General features: G+C 43.5%; 1 protein-coding gene across 4 annotated transcripts in view; it reads left to right on the plus strand.

Annotated features, from left to right (window-relative positions):
• ANO3 (anoctamin 3) overlaps positions 1-19,306 on the plus strand; it is a 680,216-nt gene that overhangs the window by 441,019 nt on the left and 219,891 nt on the right. For all 4 annotated transcript variants that reach the window (XM_075325490.1, XM_075325493.1, XM_075325491.1 and 1 more), the window contains one exon: positions 13,609-13,740. In XM_075325490.1, coding sequence (XP_075181605.1) covers positions 13,609-13,740 — 132 coding nt within the window. The remainder of the gene's footprint in view (positions 1-13,608; positions 13,741-19,306) is intronic.

Raw genomic sequence — 19,306 nt, forward strand, 5'->3', positions numbered from 1 at the left:
GGTTTTCAGGATTCAGATTCCTCTAGCAGGGGTATGCAGGCTTCTAGTCCCTCTAGGCTTTGTGCTCTTCCAGATGATTCCCCTGCAGATGACAGTGGCTTGCTCTGCTATGCACATGTCTATTCCCCTGATGACCTTAGTACCAATTCCACCTTCCCACTGCCAATTCAGGATTTTTCTATTTGGTAACTGCACCACTGTTGTCACCTGACTTGATGTCCCTTTCTAACTCTTCCCTCGAGGAAACACACTCCTTACAGATTAGGTCCTGGTGACCCTGATCTTCCAGCAGATGGCGATGTTCTAGCATAAATGCCATGGAGAACTGAATTATAGAAATTGGAGATGAAGGGTTAAAAGCCGCATTCCTGTTCTGAAAGGAAAACGCTGGAGATTAAAAGTGATTTTCTTCAACGCGTTTCAGAGTTGAAAACTCCTGAGTGAAGGCTTTTAACCCTTCATCTCCAATTTCTATACTTCACGCTGTGGGCGCTGCTACAGATAAGACCCTATTTGCACCTGTCCCTTCCTAATCTAGTGGAGAACTGAATATGAGTATCTTCTTCTGGCCACCCTCTCACATTCTCAAAGTTACGTTTTAATGCTAGCTTCACATCACATCATTTTTTTAACAGACCCACTTATAGGTCCATGGGTTAAAAGTCAATGGGATCCATGGGTTTTAATCATGGTGAAAAGTGTCTATTTGTCTACATTTGACAAGCTTCAATCTGGATTCATTTTTTTTTTAACAGAACAGACAACTTTTCCAACTTTATTTTTACAAGATCCTTGAACAGGATAATTAAAAATATACATCTATCTTAGACTTATTATTTATCAGCGTTCCCCTCTTTTTTTTATTGAACAGCACAAATATTAGTGAGTGCTGTACTTTCCTCCAACTGGCTGTAGGATCTAAATGTAGAGAGAAACCTCAGTACTGAAATGATGATAAAAAAACCTGCCATAAGTGGTTTTTTTATTTTGATCCGGGGAAAAAAAGTTCAATGTTTCAAACGTTGGTCTTTATCAAGGACCATTATGATGTGTTAAAGCCAGGAATGAGGTGAATGCGGCTTTCTGTAGGTCATAAACAGTCATAAGAACCTCATTCCTTCCTCTCCCACACCACAAATGTCCAAGATAAAGACCGTAGTTGGTCGAAACGTTGGACCTTCTCTTCCCAAAGAGAAAATAAAAAATTAATTTATTGTATCAAGATCCTTTCTTTATCATCATTTTGGTGCTGAGGTTTCTATCTACATTAAGTCAGGACTGTGCTCCTTTCCTCAAGCACAGAACTTAACTGCTGGAACCTTAAGGGTGCTTTACATGCTGTGACATCGCTAGTGATAGCTAGCGATGTCGTGCGCGATAGCACCCTCCCCTGTCGTTCGTACGACATTTGGTGATCGCTGGCGTAGCGAACATTATCGCTACGTCAGCGTCACACACACATACTTTTTCAGCAACGTCGCTGTGACCGCTGAACAATCCCTCCTTCATCATCATAGCGACGTCACTGCGCCGTCACTAAGCGGCCACCCAATAGCAGAGGAGGGGCGGAGATGAGCGGCCGGAACGTGCCGCCCACCTCCTTCCTTCCTCATTGCCGGTGGACGCAGGTAAGGAGATGTTCTTCATTCCTGCGGTGTCACACATAGCGATGTGTGATGCTGCAGGAACGACGAACAACCAGCGGCATGCACCACCAACGACATTATGAAAAGGAGCGACGTGTCAACGATCAGCGATGTCACTAACAGCGCCGGATGTGCGTCACTAACGACGTGACCCGACGATATATCTTTTGCGATGTCGCAGCGTGTAAAGCACCCTTTACGGTCAGCTGGTGGAGTGTACACCTACCGTCTGTGATACTGGAGCTCAGAAAGAATGAAAGCTCTGCTAATGACCTAAACTCTAAAGTTAGAGCTTTTAATCTGTACTGTACTATATTATTTTTAATTTATAATCCTTAAAGACTCTATTTAGCTACTTCAGCCATTAAATGTTCAATGCACGTAGATTACAGGGTTTGAGTTGTCCAAGTCTAAATTTCTCCCATAGAGTTCTTCGTAGAGTTGTCCCACTGTCATACAACATTAGCAATTTTCATTGACTTCAATAAGATGTGATCAGGACCTGCAAATATTTGAGCCTTGGTCTCATATATGTAAAATCATTAACCAGTTTTGCGATTAGTGAGGCAATCAAGCAACTTCATATGTTGTTGGCGCTGTAGATGTTGGCCTTAATGCAGTGGCGTAATTAGAGTTCGATGTACTCCGGTGCAAAATTCTCCCTTTAAAAGAAAATCTGATCTGCTCTTGAGGTTTTTTTTAATTTAATTGTGATGCGACAATCATCGCTTATAATGTTGATAATCTTGTAATGATTTGTTACTGGTTGTTAATATGTCCATAAAAAGATGAATTTTGGATATTTTGTCCAGAGAAAATAAAATCTTGGTAATCCTGTATGTATCAATGTTACCAGTTGAATGGTTTTCTAAGTGGTACAGAAAACCCGTGGCTTGAACAAAAATCACACAGCCCCATGATAAAACCTATTGTGGGCCCTGTCACCCAGTGAGAGTGCTGATGAATTTTTGATCTGATGGTATTGTCAAACATGGGGTTAAAGAGAACCATTGGCAGCATGAATGAGTCACTGAGTGCATGATTGTCTCTGTATATGGAGAAACATTTCATATTTTGGAAGCCACCCAGAGACTATGCTTCTCGAGTGACTAGTCCAAGAGGCAGGTCCCCATCTGCATCTCCATACATAAGAAGAGACCTATTAGTACTGGGAAGCACAGTGGTGAGACGCTGCTGGTGACCAGCCCCTAGCTAGTCATCTAAGCCACCTGGTCCCTGGCAGACTTTCAGAGTTCACTCACAGATGCGTATAACTTAAATAAGCGCAATGCAAGAAAAAATGGAATTGCACTCGGACCCGTGTTATCCATTGAGACAGTGATGATCTGGATTTCTTTTTTATTTAGCTGTATTTGGCCTGAGGAATGAATCACAGTGTGCTGCTTGTGGACATGTAAATTGGACGACACTCTCCAATACAAGTGTATAAATTGGATGCCAAACGAATCATCCTAGTGGCATCTGTTTTTTTTTTTTTTAACAGATACATCACTATTCTGTAGAATAGGACACTGTAATGGTCTAGTAAATGATTGTAGATGAATAATAACAGCTGAGGAAAAAAATGGATTGCACACGGATGACAAGTGAGAAAAAAATAGTCTTCATTTTCTGTAGGAGAAGGGGACCGATTTTTTTATACGTTAGTATGAGCGAACCCTAAAATGTACTTTTTCTCAGGGTTTCAGAGTAAAACATACCTGGCTGAAATTACACTAACCAAACAGTGATGGAAACCTGATCCAGTACCCTGATGAAAATCGAGCACATTTTTTTCACGTATATAAAGGAGACCCTACACTGAAAATCCAAAGTCAGGCCTTTCAAATAAACTTTTCTATGTAGAAAAGTAGTGGAATTTTATTTTTTAACTAGCTGTAGTACCCAGCGTTGCCCAGGATAGTAACTAAAACCCTCTCTTTCTCTCTCTCTCTCCCACTCTTCCACTTTCCTACTCTCCCTCTGTCTTATTCTTCCTCTCTCCCACACTCCCACACCCCATCTCTCCCTCTCTCCCACTCTCTCGCTCTCCCACTCTTCCACTCTCTCACTCTCCCACTCTCCTTCTCTTCCACTATCCCTCTCTCCCACTCTCCCTCTCTTGCACTCTTTCTCTCCTGCTCACCCACTCTCTCTCTCGCTCCCTCGCTTCTATTCACCCTCTCTCTCTCTGACTCTCCCTCTCTCTCCCTCTCCCCACTCTCCCTCTCTCTGTCCCACCCTCCCACCCCAGAAATCATATTAACTGACATATAAGCTGTCTTAGGCCCCCTTCACACACATGTGAAAAACATGTGCGTGTCTTATGTTCCGTTTTTCGGGTCCGTGTTCCGTATTTTATGTCCGTTTCTCCAGTACGTGTGACATCCGTGTGATTGCGTATGCTAGCCGTGTGTGCGTGTGGAATGTCCGTGTGTGCGTGAGATACGTAAGTGACATGTCCGTGTGTTGCCCGTGTGAAATGTTCCGTGTGTGATGCACAATAATGTTGCTACATGCCGGCTGTCAGCAGACAGCGATGCGTGATGAAAATGAACTCGGGTGATCTTCACCCGACTTCATTGTCATACTGCGGCTCTGTCTGTGTGTCGCGTACTGACTAGCGATCACAGATGAAGGACTCACCGGTGATCGCTAATCCCCTGAGTGACTGAAGTGAGCAGCGCGATTAGCGCTGCCGTCACTGAGGTTACCCGCGGCTAGCTGGAGTCCTCCAACCGAGACCGTAGTGAGCGGTGACGTCACTCAGGTCACTCGCGGCCACCGCTGGATCCTCCAACTGTGACAGCAAGTCGCCCGAGTGACTGAAGTGAGCTGCGCGATCAGCGATGAAGTCACAGTTGTGGAGCTCCATATCCTGAGAATACCAGCCTTTAGCCGTGTGGCTTTGCCCTGGCTGGTATCAAAATTGGGGGGACCGCACGCCGTTTTTTCTTAATTATTTTTTTTTTTTTACTGCTCGATATTGTCACGCCCACGGCGGCTGTGATTGGTTGCAGTGAGACAGCTGTCACTGGAAGCGTGTCTCACTGCAACCAATCATAGGCGCCGATGGGCGGGGAAAGCAGGGAATACGAGATTAAATAATGAGCGGCCGGCTTTTTCAAAATAGTAAAAGCCGTCGGAGTTTTTTTAACAGCTGTGCAGCGCAGTGCCGGTTATCAGGGAACGGTGAGTATGAGAGGGGGGGAGACTGACCAACAGACTGAGAGAGGGACAGACAAGAGAGAGAAACTGAGCAACGAACTGAGGGAGATTGACCGACATACACAGAAAAAAAAGATTGACCGACATTGCTTCAAAAAAGCACAAAATGAACACGGACCATACGGAGATGCATCCGAGTCACGTACGTGTGCTCACGGACCCATAGACTTTCATTGGGTGCATGTGTGCGTGTTCCGTGCAGAAAACGGACATGCATCCGTGTAATACTGATACACATACGTATCACGCACACGGACACACGGACCGTACGGAAAAATGCACGTGTAACTCCAAACATTGAATAACATTGGAGTACATGTGTCCGTGTCTTCGGTACATATGGAAGCGGACCAAACACGTATCGGAGACACGTACGTGTGAAGGGGGCCTTATACAAAGAATTTCATTTGTTGCCTACAGCAACCAATCAGAGCTTCTATTAATGATCTGTAGCAAAATATAAGCAGAGCTCTGATTGGTTGCTATAGGCCACCTGATAAATTTCCAGGCTAACTGTTAAAACAGCCAATATATTACCTTACACATCCAAACAAAATGTAAGCAGGTTTTTTGGTTGAATAACTGTACCCCTCAAAACATATGTCTATGACGTTCTCTGAGTAAAATTGGGTGTCTGTTCAAATTTTCGTGATTGTAAATGCAATGGTGCGGATTCCTTTAGCGGACACACACTGTACTTACACTCAGCTTTATATACTAGATGAGCCAAATTTACCTATCAGAAAACATGGAGCACGTACTGTATTTCTGAACACTTTTTTGATCAGTGTAAGTTTATTGAAATAAAAGCAGGTTATCAACGTAGCAGTGAAACAAGAGTGAAGCGAAAGATAGCAATAGTTCAGCACAGTACTCGTATAACAGAACATTAAATCAATAACATTCTATGAGAAAACATAAAAGCACCCCCTTGTTACCAGTAGTGAAATATAAAAAACACATCTGGTAATGGCATCTAAAAGGGCAAAGAATAAAAAAGATAAGCTGCAAGTATAAAAATTAAAATGATATATAATAAAAAACAATATTTTTACATACACCAAAATCAACCTAAAACCTGAACCAAGAGGAGATCCATGTTTTTTTTATATATTTACACTAGACTTTTCAAATAAATGGATCCATTATATCTGCCTTTGATGGAGAACCTAAGGCGGGCTTTACACGTTGCGACATCGCTAGCAATTGCTAATGATGTCGACCGCGATAGCACCCGCCCCTGTCGTACATGCAATATCTGGTGCTTGCTGCCGTAGTGAACATTATCGCTACGGCAGCTTCACTTGCACATACCTGGTCGGCGACGTCGCTGTAACGCCGAACAATTCCTCCTGCGTTCGCGTCACAGTTACGTCACCGCGACGTCACTAAGCGGCCGGCCAATAGAAGCGGAGGGGCGGAGATGAGTGGGACATAACATCCCGCCCACCTTCTTCCTTCTGCATTGTCGGTGGATGCAGGTAAGGAGATGTTTGTCGCTCCTGCGGTTTTACACACAGCGATGTGTGGTGCTGCAGGAATGACAAACAACATCGTATCTGCAGCAGTAACGACATTATGGAAATGAATGACGTGACACAGATCAGCGATTTTTTACGCTTTTGCGCTCGTTCATCGTCGCACCTAGGATTTACACATTGCGATGTCGCTACCGGCGCCGGATGTGCGTCACTAACGACGTGACCCCAACGATATATCGGTAGCGATGTCACAACGTGTAAAGCCCGCCTAAGTGTGGGACCTGCTCTAATTACACACAATGGTCTAAGGATGAAAAATATTATTAAATATTTAGAATTAGATTTTTTTTTCCATTTGACTCATGCATTTAATATAGAGACCACTGCTTTTAGCTCACAAGTAACATTATGACTAAAAAACAGTACAGTATCAGCCCTACCTTATTTCACAATGGACTATGTGAAATATAGAGCTCGTGTAGAGGTAAACCATAACCCTAAGGGCACTGCACACATTGAGTATTTGTTGAGTTTTTTACCTCAGTATTTATAGCCAAAAGCAGAACTGGAACAATCGGGAAAAGTTTAATTTCACCAATTCTGCATTTTTCATCCACTTCTGGTTTTGACTTACAAATACAAAGGTAAAAAACTCACTGTGTGCATGTGGCCTAAAGGGCCATTTACACACTGCAACATTGCTAACAATATATAGTCGGGGTCACGTCGTTAGTGACGCACATCCAGCTCTGTTAGCGACATCGCAGCGTGTGACACCAAGGAGCGACCTTAAACGATCACAAAAAAGACAAAAGTCGTAAATGAGGAAGGAAGGAGGTGGGCGGCATGTTCCGGCTGCTCATTTCTGCCCCTCCTCTGCTATTGGACGGCCGTTTTGTGACGTCGCTGTGACGCTGAACGCACCTCCCCCTTAAAGGAGGGGTTGCTCGGCTGGCACAGTGACATCGCAGAACAGGTATATGCGTGTACCGCTGCCATAGCGATAATGTTCGCTATGGTAGCGATCACCACATATCGCACCAACGACGGGGGCGGGTGCTAACGTTTGTGAGATCGCTAGGGATGACGCAGCGTGTAAAACACCCTTTAGAGCTTAGTTACCATGATTTGTAACTATAGATAGAGGGACACTTCTGCACTGCATATATGAGCACTGTCTTTACCATACCTCCCAACCTTCTCGGTTTCAGCGGGACTGTCCCGATTTGAGGGCTTCCTCCCACATTTCCGCTGATCACTGCTCTTGTCCCGACTCCTCCTCTCAGTGCAGTGAATAAATTAAATCAAGAAGAGCAGCACATAAATTTAACTCTCATTTGGTTTCATATTAGACTGGAACTCATAAGTTCTTTATCTAGAGGCAACAGTTGTACCATTGAGCCACTGCCTATACTACGAGACTCAGGAGGATTTGATAATCTTGACCTGTATTGCAGACAGAGAACTTAGAAGCAAATTATTCAGTTACATAGAGATATATACTGTATCTTTATGTTGGTGAAGGAGGAAGTCAGATTCTTTTGTTGCTATAAAACTAGCATAGTATAACTTTATTATATTTTTCTCCCACCCCTTGGAATCAAACCAGCAGCTTTCAAACACATTACAGCTGCTCTAGCTGTTGAGCCACAAGCTGTGCTGATAGCAGAGAGAGGATTCTATATGGGTGAAACTGCATTGCAGCCTCTGACTCCACAGCAGATTGCACTGGACATAAAGATCAATTGTACAGAGCAATGCTCTATGTCCTGTATTCTAGAGGTAGAGTGAAACATTTTTATGCTTCTAATAAAATTAAAAATAAAAAAATAGAATAATGTAATTATAATTGCATTAAAAAATATATATAGCAAATCAGCAAATAACATGGACAATTGGACATATTTGGTGTCCCTGTAATCGTAACGACCCAAACACAGTGATCACATTTTATGGAGATCAGTAGGCAGGTGTCTGCACCACACAGCACAATATCAATCTTCTCTGATTTGCATATTTGCTGCGGTTTTTATGCATGTTCCCAGATATTTGATACATATTTGCTGTAGATGTGAATCCGGGTTTTTAATGAATTTTAATACTATAGAAATGCTTTGATTTTGTGTTTAAAAATACAACGGCACTTTTTTGCTTGCGTTTTTTTTTCAGCCTCCACAAAGAAGCCTATAGAGAAAAAAAAACCAAAACACAAAAACCGCACAGTTCAGCAGCGTCTTTTGACACAGTGAGAGTGGAGATTTCATGACATCACATCCACATTAGTTGGACATTTAGTCCATGTTCATATGTAGCGTAAGTGCCAGGTTTTTCTGCTGCTTTTTTTTCACATATATTCTGCTGTGTTTAAATATCCAAGCAAAGTGGATGTGATTTCATGGGAAGATGCCGCTGAACTCTGCGGTTTTGGTGCTTTATTTCTCGCTAGAGGCTTCTATGTGGAGCGTAAAAAAATGCATGGAGAAAACTGCAGATACTTTTTAAGTGCATAATTAAAGCTTTTCTGTATTATAAAAAAAAAACCACATAAAAATGCGGTTTCACATCTGCACCAAAAACGCATGAAATAATGAGGAAAAGACATAAGAAAGCAAACCTGAAATAATCAGGGAAGATTGTTATTGTATAATTTGGTGCAGACAGCGGCAGAAACAAAAAACACCAGATTTCTGTAACAAGTTAACTCGGCCTTACAGACGCAAAAAAGCAACATGTCATATAGTGGCGCTTATATAAATATGAGAAAGTTCTGACTGCAACGACTATAAATGAATGAACAGTCTGGGCATTTGCTGAACATCCCTAACTGCCACATGGGTGAGGCTTGGGGTGTGGCTAGAGTAAAGGTCAAAATTTGCCGCACTGCGCCGTATTAGGCTATGTGCCCACGGGAGCTTGTACCTGCGGATGTATCCGCAGGTACGAGCGCATGTTTCCCGCAGCTGCCCGCCGGCGTCCGCAGCTATTTTTAGCTACTAGATTACAGCGGAATAGCTGCGGGAAACATGCGGACAGTCATGCGGCTTACCTGCGGGCGTACCAGCCTCTTATCTCCATAGCGGAGGGCCGGGACATCCGCAGGTAATTCCGCATGAATAATTGACATGCAATTATACATGCGGATGCCTACATCCACAGCATGTTCGGCAGCCGCACTTTCCGCAGCGTGAACACAGCACTCTCCATGTCCCATAGGATAACATGGATGTGACTGTACATGCTAAAACCTGCGGATTTATCTGGAAAATCCAGAAAAATCCGCAGGTTTTCCGTGGCAAAATCCGCACAAACAAGCTCCCGTGGGCACATAGCCTTAGAGTTGAGTGAGTACCTAACTATTCGTACTCGCTATACTCATAATGAGTACTGTCTAATACTCGCATATTCATTCTGAATAGTGTGTGCAATGCAAGTCAATGGGGAAAACTCACAAAGTAATGAGTAACCCGAATCCCGTACTATTTGTGCGAGTAGTGAAAAGTGTGAAATTCGGGTTACTTGTTACATTGTTAGTTTTCCTAATTGACTTTCATTACACATGCTATTCGGAACAAATACATGAGTATTAGACAGTACTCATTATGAGTATAAGGAGTAACGCATATATCCTGATTTTCATTATCATATGTTGTATGCTAACTCCACTACTCAATTATATAAACAAGGAAAAACAGGAGTAATTCCACATTTCAGAAGTTAGAAAAATTATTGTATTACATCAATTTACTAACAACCACAATAAAAGACATACATTAGACACTTTAAAAATTGAAGTGTGACAGTGTAGAAAACACACATAGATGGGGAGAATTAAACTGGCTGAGTATCCAATGCTGTTATTTTTTACAAATGGACAGAGGGAGCCCAAGCTGGCTTTTCCCCTTGCTATGAAAAAATAACAGATTATGGAACAATATAGTATGGTCTACAGGAACGTATACATATATGTGTAAGCTACCCGGTATATTATGTCATATTGTCACCAATTAGTGGGTTAGCTCATAAAGTGCACCTGTGCATCCAACATAGCATACATATAGGCCACAATTCACCATTGGGTATACTGGTAAAGTGCTTTGTGCATACAACAGGTTAATCGCTGCAAATTTTAATTATCCAAAGAGTTGATATAACCACTACATCAAGTCTAATGACAAGGTCATAGTAAGGTGAAATCACAGACATATAAACCAGATATAGATAATAACACTGTACTCCTGGAATAAGTGTGGTAGTAATAGCTCAGCATAAACACCTGCACATATTAATCAGCTGTAATCAGTCAAAATTGACATCTTATTCTTTACAAAAATATATATCAGGTCACTCAGCCTGCCATTGCATCACATTACCCATAGTAAAATTGGTAGATCAGCACTGTTCAACCTCCACCTCATTATGAGTATAGCGAGTACAAATAATTAGGTACTCACGCAACTCTACGCTGCATACTTTCTCCCTCTTTCACGTCTTCAAAGTTAAAAGGTATGTCATTACTATATTGTCCATCATGTATATGTGAAAACCTGGCCCCTGCTCTCTGCATGCAATCTTGTGTATACGTCTTTGAGGACAGAGCCACAGATGAAGTTGGGGCATACCCCTCACCCTTCCAGGGCAGCGGCAAAGCTCCCGAAAGTCAGCATTGTCCCACTGCTTTTGGGACTTATGGAGGGTATGGTAAATTAGTGCTCAATGATGGATATGTAGTCATAGACTCTGAACCTATACGATCATCTGCAGTACTTCTGATATACTGTACTCAGCCAAAATCCTGCTGAAAATTCAGAGATCATTGAGAACCCTTTTCTCAGCAGTTACACCCCTCAGATGCTGCAATTAAAATGACCACTGCAGCTACGGATTTTGTCAGGAGAGTACCTCAGTGATGGGTAAAACTAGTCCAACATTAACAAAATGGGATAATTCACCTCACTACATACATCTGATTTGGCATCTCCATTACGTAGAACATGGTGTCCACAATTTCTGGGAAAATAAAGGAAATTTGCCAGTTCCAGTGACCCCTGACCTTATTTATATGAAAATTAGTTAAACAAAAGTGCTATGGAGAAGTATAGAGGACATTTGAGGGGGGGGTCTCTACTCTCTGGTGAGTCTAACAATACCCATCGTATGTTTACATTGATACCACTTGTTTCTATGGAAACCCAAACTTTGGCATCTTATTTAATTAACATGAGGTGTTGTGGGTTTTTGCCCCTCACCTCTTCCCGCACTTGGGCTTATTCCTTATTTTATATACGTTTTATACCATGAATAACCTCTACTGTACATAGACTTTGTACTGACCATGAATGTTGTCCCTTATCTGATGTTTTTTATTAAATTTAGTTCTGTGTTGCCCCCATTTAATTTATTAATTTTAATTTTAGATTCCCCAAAAAACTATGTTTATCCTTACCTTATTCAATTTTTTTCTTTTTGTTGATTATCATTTTTTGTGATGTAGACTAATTTTATATTCTTATAAGTTATTACTATTTGTAAGTTAATATTAAAAAAAAGTTGTCTCTTCTGGACACCCTCTTCTCTTCTTGAGAAGCTACTGGTGTTTTATCATCGAGTACTTTCGTCCCCTATATACAGAACAGACCAGCACAGGCAGCACAATGCAGCGACGTTCTTGGAGGCAGGACACTTCCTTTTTGGAGTTCATAGGTCTATAGCAGCCTACAGGATGTAGAATGGTTGGAAGGGAAACCTATAGCTCTCTGCTCTACTATCAACATTTTTATGTTGATGCTGATACAGAGCAAAGTGTCGCCCACCTGGGGATCTTGGCCACCTGGATATGGAGCTATGGCATGTGCACTGTTCCAGATATTCAGCACTTGCGATGTCAATTTTTTTAGGCGGAAAATGTAAAACATAGTTTTATATTCTTATTTTTCTTTTGAAATTTTGCAACTCTAAGAATTTTGTTCCTAGGAGAACCACCCTAGGGCTCCTTCCCCCATGCTGCACCATTATCACAGTTATAGACTCCGATATTTAGGAAATCTGTTATTTTCACAGTTTAGTGCTGCTACAAGTATCAGCAAATAGTTCAGCTATGTTTTCCACCTTTAAGACGTCTTTGTAGTTTTGTGTGTAATATGAAACATTGAAGTCTTGTGAATTGTTGAAAGATTTTACAATTTTTTGTTCTAATGCCAAAATATTCTTGCATTCTGTATATGCACCTCTCCCCAAAACCTAACCTGAATCATCAATTAACATCATCTATAAACCTCACCTTTACTAAGTATGCTCACTAACATAAACCTTAGTGATTTTAGTAAGCGAACGTCTCGCAGATGTATATATATATATATATATATATGTATGTTCTTGGAAGGTCATACCACCAACTGAAGGCCTGAAAAAGATTTACCATTTGTAAAAAATATCTGTTTCTGTCTCTTGTGATATATTATACACACAAGCTGAACCCTAGTATTCTAAAATATTACTAGTTTACTACAAACATCATGTATTATTATTGATATAGAAAGATACTGATAGAGCCATTGACTATAGCATCAATATATATAGTACTTTTTGCAATAGGGATTAATAGAAATTGTTTAACTCACCATTTCAATGGACGATAATATCAATATTTGCAAATATTTCCATTATTTTAAACAGCTACTATGGTTCTTTACCAAAATACATTTAACCCCAAAATTTCCCTGAACTACCTACTTGATTCTAGATACCAAGCGTTGATGGTAGACGAGGGTGCATTATAGTCATAGAAATATATGAGGATGCCATATACAGGATCTCTATGGTATGGTTCTCAAATTTTGCCATATGCATCAGGCTAAACCTTGGTCCTGTACATTGTGACTGGGCAAAAGTTGGTTCAAAAAAAGCCTGTATTAGCCCAGTGATAGCTCAGATTAATAACTAACTCTCCAGATAGTCTGTCACACATATTATGAGCAAATTTGGTATTCTGTTGGAACATATGATTTCCTTTAAACATATTTGGCAAATTGATTTCCATTTTCAATTGGACAGAAACAAAGAGTTAGATTTCACAGGAATAATGGGAGGTAGGCTCTACCAGCTCCTATAACCAATGCTTGCAATTCACTCAACATTGGCTTCAGAAGATGGCTGGCAAAATGTCTGGTCAACTGCTGTACCACAAAATCCTAAGATCCTCTCATCAAGGTCAAATGTGATAAAGTTCATGGCTGTAAAATATTTCTTTCTTTTAGTTTGCAGAGGAATATGAGGCAACTGAAAAGCTGGCTGCCTAGAAACCCAATGAAGCTTGACAAAGAGGCCCTTCCAGATCTAGAAGAGACAGATTGTTATACGGCTCCATTCAGCCGAGCTCGCATGCATCAGTAAGTGAAATTCTGCAAAGTTTGTATTAAATCATACAGCTAAATCTGCTTAATCACATTGGAGTAAGAAACTTGGGAAAGTTGTGCCCCAGTATATAATTGTTATAGATCTGTTCTACCTAAATGCATTCGAAATTATGTGGTGAGGGGGGTTCCCACACCATACAGTAAAGGCATATCACTTATTTATGTTCACTTTATCATTAGACCATTGGGGCCAGAATATTCTGAAGGGTTCACAAATGTATAGCACTATGAATGTCCTAATCCCAAAATCTTGGATGGATCAATAAAAATCCTGAATGTGTATAGTCTGCCATTCTGGCATTTCACAAGACGGTCCAGTATGAATAGCGCGCACATACTGTATCTATATGTACAAATGAATTGCAGCCAGATGCTCACAGCACTGATAAAGTAATATGGCTACAGCGAGATGACAAATACCACCGCAAAATAAATACGGACAATACGCAACGCACTGACATTAAGTCAATAGCGCATGCGCTAATGCATTTCCATAAACATCGTATTATGAGGATGGTTAACACAATTGTAATAACGGAATACCATTAAAACAAAAATACTGTCCATACACCACTACTGTGTTTCTCTGGAAATAAGCCCTACCCCGAAAATAAGCCCTAGTCACGGATTAATAATAAAGTGTCGATGCAGCTAAAAAAGTTAAATATACTGTAGGACATCTTATTATAGTAAGCAAAACAACATAAAAAAAAAGAGAAAGGGAAGACAGAAGACCCTGCAATCATATTCACCAGATGCTGAATGGGAAGACCTGCAGAGGAATGCATTAAGGACCTGCTGTGTAATGCACACCCACACACATCAGATTGCACACACAGAATCACACATCAGATCACCCACACACACTCACCACATCCGATGATACCGATTACATCTGTCGGGCAGGGGAACCTGGGCACAGTGCAGTGGAGAGCGAAGATCTGCGGTGGAGAGCATGGAGGACCTGCGGTGGAACGCATCAATGTGTTCCACTGCAGGTCCTAAATGCATTTCACCTAAGGTCCTCTAGCTCCACTGCACTGCATTCTAGGTTCCCCTGCCGGACAGAAGCAACAGGTGTCACCAGATGATGTGTGTTTGTGCGCGCCATTGTCTGTGCAATCTGATGTGTGTGTGTGTGCGCAATCTGATGTGTGTGTGTGTGTGTGTACGCGATCTGATGTGTGTATGTGTGATCTGATGTTAGTGTGTCGGCCAGAAGCAAGGGAGGACTGCTGTGGAGCATACCTGCTGAGATCGCACGCCGCAGATTGCAGGAGGACCTGAGAGTGAAGCAGACGTCCGGGGACTGGTATGAGTCTCTTGGGACAGGGGGTCTGCTTTTTCAGGGGGTAAACTTACCCCAACCTGTGCTTCCCAGAGAATAAGCCCTACCCCAAAAATAAGCCCTAGTGCATTTTTTCAGGGCCTAAAATTATATAAGACAGCGTCTTATTTTTGGGGAAACATGGTATGTGCACATTCTGGAGGAGCGATGCACTTCTTCCTCCTAATCAGTGCATTATTTTTGAGCAATTGGTGCAGGTTTTAGAACTTAGATCCTACCGATCTGCAGGGCATTTCACATATTAATATGGAGGGTTTTCTTTTTTTTGTTTGCGTTTGCTTTGCAGAGTTCATTCTCCATAGATCCCACAACGCCCACAGTAAGCTGTTCTCATTTTCACACAGTGTGTTTAGCAGGATGACATTACCATTAGGTATTTATATCCAAGCACAGATTTGACACTTGTCTTGTTATGAAACATGAGAAAGCTTTTCAGAAACATCTGAACAAGATGAATATTTTCCTTTTATTAAACTGAGCTATCATTTTGGCACTAACATAGGGTGAGCTCTAAGGTTACAGTTGTAGGAAAGATCTATTTTAATTTACGTATAAATCCTTGGCATTAGGAAGTAGCAAAAATATTAGAAGTTAATTTCTATCCTTGATACAGTCATCATTTTTATATACATCTGACTGTTAGGTTCTCCCCTAGTTGGAAGGATATATTAGATTCACTATGATCTATTCTGATCTTTTTTTTTTTTTTTTTTTTTAATCTGTTAAGGCGGCTAGGCCTTGTAAAGTGCTGAGTTTGCAAATTACAAGGGGTGTTAGAAAGGCAAATTCAGCCTTAACTCTTACTATTTCACACAAGTCATAATTCTCAACAGTAACAAAGGTCAATAGAAGGCCATTCCATATTAAATGCTCCAATCATTGTTTCCAAAACTATACAATTTTTAAAGAATACCTGTCAATTTAATTATTATTTCATAGATCAGTAGAACATATGAAAATAATTATTTTTCTAATTTTTTTTATTAGTGAAAACTGCTTTTTTCTCCTACTGGGCTCATCATTTATTCTCAAAATTCTCAATTTATGGGTAAAATCTGTATTCAGTGAAGACGTTCCCATTATTGAGATAGGAGATGACAGTTGGTGCTCACAAAAAGTCTATGGAGAATTGGAACTGTCCTTTCAGGAGAACTTGCACTAAAATGTCTTTATCTGCCTCCAGCGCCTCCCTCTGCCTTGAGCGTCTCCCTCTGACTCCAACTCTTTCCTCTTCCTCTAGCTCTTCCCTCTGCCTCCAGTGCCTCCATTTGCCTCCAGCTTCTCTCTTTGCCTCCAGCACCTTCCTCTACCTCCAACTATTCCCTCTGTCTGTAGTGCCTCCCTCTGCTTCTAGCTCTTCCATCTGTCTCAATCACCTTCTTCTGCCTCCAGCTCCTCTCTTTGCCTCCAGCAATTTCCTCTGCCTCAGACTCCTCCCTCTGCCTTTACTGCCTTACTCAGCCTCCAGCTCCTCCATCTGCCTTTAGCTCTTTCCTCTGTGTCCAGCTCCTATCTCTGCCATAAGCTCCCCCCTCTACCTAGAACTCTTCCCTCTACCTAGAACTCCCTTCTCTGCATTTAATGCCTCCTTTTGCCTTTAACTCCTTCCTCTGCCTCCAGCTACTCCCTTTGCCTATAGCATGTCCCTCTACCTCAACTCCTCACTTTGCCTAAAGGGCATCCCTATGCCTCCAGCTCCTCCCTATGTCTCCAGCTCCTCCCTATGTCTCCAGTTCCTCCCTCTATCTCAAGCTCCTCCCTCTGCCTCCAGCTTCTGTCTCTGCCACCAGCTCTTCCCTCTGCCACCAGCTCTTCCCTCTGCCACCAGCTCCTCCCTCTGCCACCAGCTCCTCCCTCTGTCTCAAGCTCCTCCCTCTGTCTCCATCTCCTCTCTCTGCCTCCAGCACCTCTCTTTGTCTCCAGCTCTTCTCTCTGCAACCATTACCTCCAACACTTCCTTCTGCCACCAGTTCTTCCCTCTGCCTCCAGCTCCTTCCTCTGCTTCTAGCTCCTTCTGCCTCTAGCACCTCCCTCTTCCCACTCCTCCCTCTGCCTCCAGCTCCTCCCTCTATAGAATTTTAAAAGCACCAATTGTCATTTTTTTTTCTCAGTAATGGGAAAATCACTGAATATGTGGTGCCCCTGACCTGGTCAGGCACCACTGAGTACTGCACCCATGCTGGGTCAGTATGAAACAGGTAATCCCAAAGGCTGACTAGGGTGTAGACACACAGACACTTAGTAATCAGAACACACACACACATTAGAGGGGACCCCTGGGCAGTCCCAGGGAGGGGGCGTAGCCCTCGCATCTCAGTTTAGTGTGGGGCTGTAGTGAGCTGGGAGAGGAGTTGTGCAGTGGCAGTCATAGGAGAAGGTGGTGAGCAGCCATGTCTGAAGTGCAGGGCAGAAGGGCGAAGCTCTGTCAGACCCTGCACGTGCAGTGGCTGTTGACGGAGGACAGCATCACCACAAAGTTGCTTTGAAAGATGCCCGAATAGAGGTAGAAGTACGAAGTCGAGTACGGGAACTTCTGGTGATGAACGCACACATGGGGTACAGGTCCCCAGAGCAGAAATCTATTTAGTGGAGCTGCTTAATCCTGCCGGTGGGGTGGACAAGAAGTCCCACACCAACCATACAGAACCCGCAGCATCAACAGCAACAAGGAGGCCCATAAGGAAGATCGAGCCTGGAGCCATCTATCCTTGGTCCACGCTGTCAGCAAACAGGTCAGAAAGGGAAGAACTGCAGCAGCGACTTCCCTGGACGCATCCCACGATGCACTTGAAGTCAGGGGTGATCCGAAACCTAGGTGCAGGAAGGCGAGTCAGCAGTCATCCTTATCTCACCCTGAGGGAAACCTGGTTCCCCCTGGTTCATCATAGCATCGCCCGGGTTGACTCACAGCTACCATCTGAAAGTGAGTAAAAACCCTGAAAGACATTGTTGCTTGTGTGTGAGTTCTTCTGCGACCTATGGTACTACACACATACACTGGGCCCTGGGGCCAGCCTCACTCTCGGGAGGCCACAACAACTAACTGCATCTACCATCAGCCCCAGGCACTCCCTAAATTGCAGGGGCGGTCACCCTCTGACCGCAATTACCGAGAGTGGCGTCACGATTCCCATTGAAGTTAACCTGACCTACCTGTGGCCAGAAGAATCCCAGCACGTGAAGTCCCTGGAGACCCTGAGGCGACCTGAAGGTAATGCGGGGCTCCACATCTGGCGTCACGAACAGGATCAGGACTAGACCTGTTAAGACAGGTGACCATGTGCCTTGGAGGTCCGTTTGAAATGTTTGAAGCGCTGCCATGTTGCCACCGCAGAAAGCACGCCAAGAAACAACAGCAACCCGCGCAAGAAGAAGTAACTGTCCACGAAGAGGCGTGGCTATCAGGAAGAGAACTCCTGAATCGCTCAGGCGGAGTGCACAGAGAAGATGAGGGTGGATCTGACCCTAAACGCCGAGAAGGTTCTAGACGGCTGCAGAAAGTGAAGCTGGGAGGTTGCAGAGAGAACTTGGTGAGCAGCGACGCAGGAAGAATGGCGTCCACATGCAGTGACCCAGAACCAGGCTCCGCTGCCTGGTGGGACTGGGAGCTTGCCCAGTTCTGTGACTGGCTACAAGTGAGGATCATGCAGCAAGTAATGGAGGGGCGCACAGAGCTCCGGGAGGTGGCTGCAGCAGTTCGGGCCTACGAGAGGTGGACCGCGCGACAAGTGCCAAGCCGAGAGGTGACCACCCAGACCCCAATACTGATGCCTTTGGGTGAGTCCCACATTGCCCCTGCCCGCTCGGGTACGCTGACTCTGCCAGCGCTGTCACCGGAGGCGATTCCTGCAGCGATGCCCGCTGAGATCCATGCTGTGATGCTTGCGGTGATCCCCGCTGAAGTTCCTGCTGAGACCCCTGCTGCAACACCACGCCCGGCCAGACCAGACCCAGCCGCAGCAGTGTCCCGTCCGGCCAGACCAGTCCGCAGCCACGCCACATCCGGCCAGCCCAGACCAGGCTGCAGCAGCGTCCCGTCCGGCCATACCAGACCAGGCCGCAATGCCGTCTACCCCAGCCTGCAAAGCAGAGGCAGCCACCGCGCCCCAGCCGCCGACCGAAGGACCGGGTTCTGTGTCCCCGCCGGGAGAAGACCCAGTATTCTTGCGGCTCAAGGAGGAGCTGAGCGCA

The sequence above is a fragment of the Anomaloglossus baeobatrachus genome, chromosome 10 (assembly GCF_048569485.1).
Source record: "Anomaloglossus baeobatrachus isolate aAnoBae1 chromosome 10, aAnoBae1.hap1, whole genome shotgun sequence".
Taxonomy (NCBI): domain Eukaryota; kingdom Metazoa; phylum Chordata; class Amphibia; order Anura; family Aromobatidae; genus Anomaloglossus; species Anomaloglossus baeobatrachus.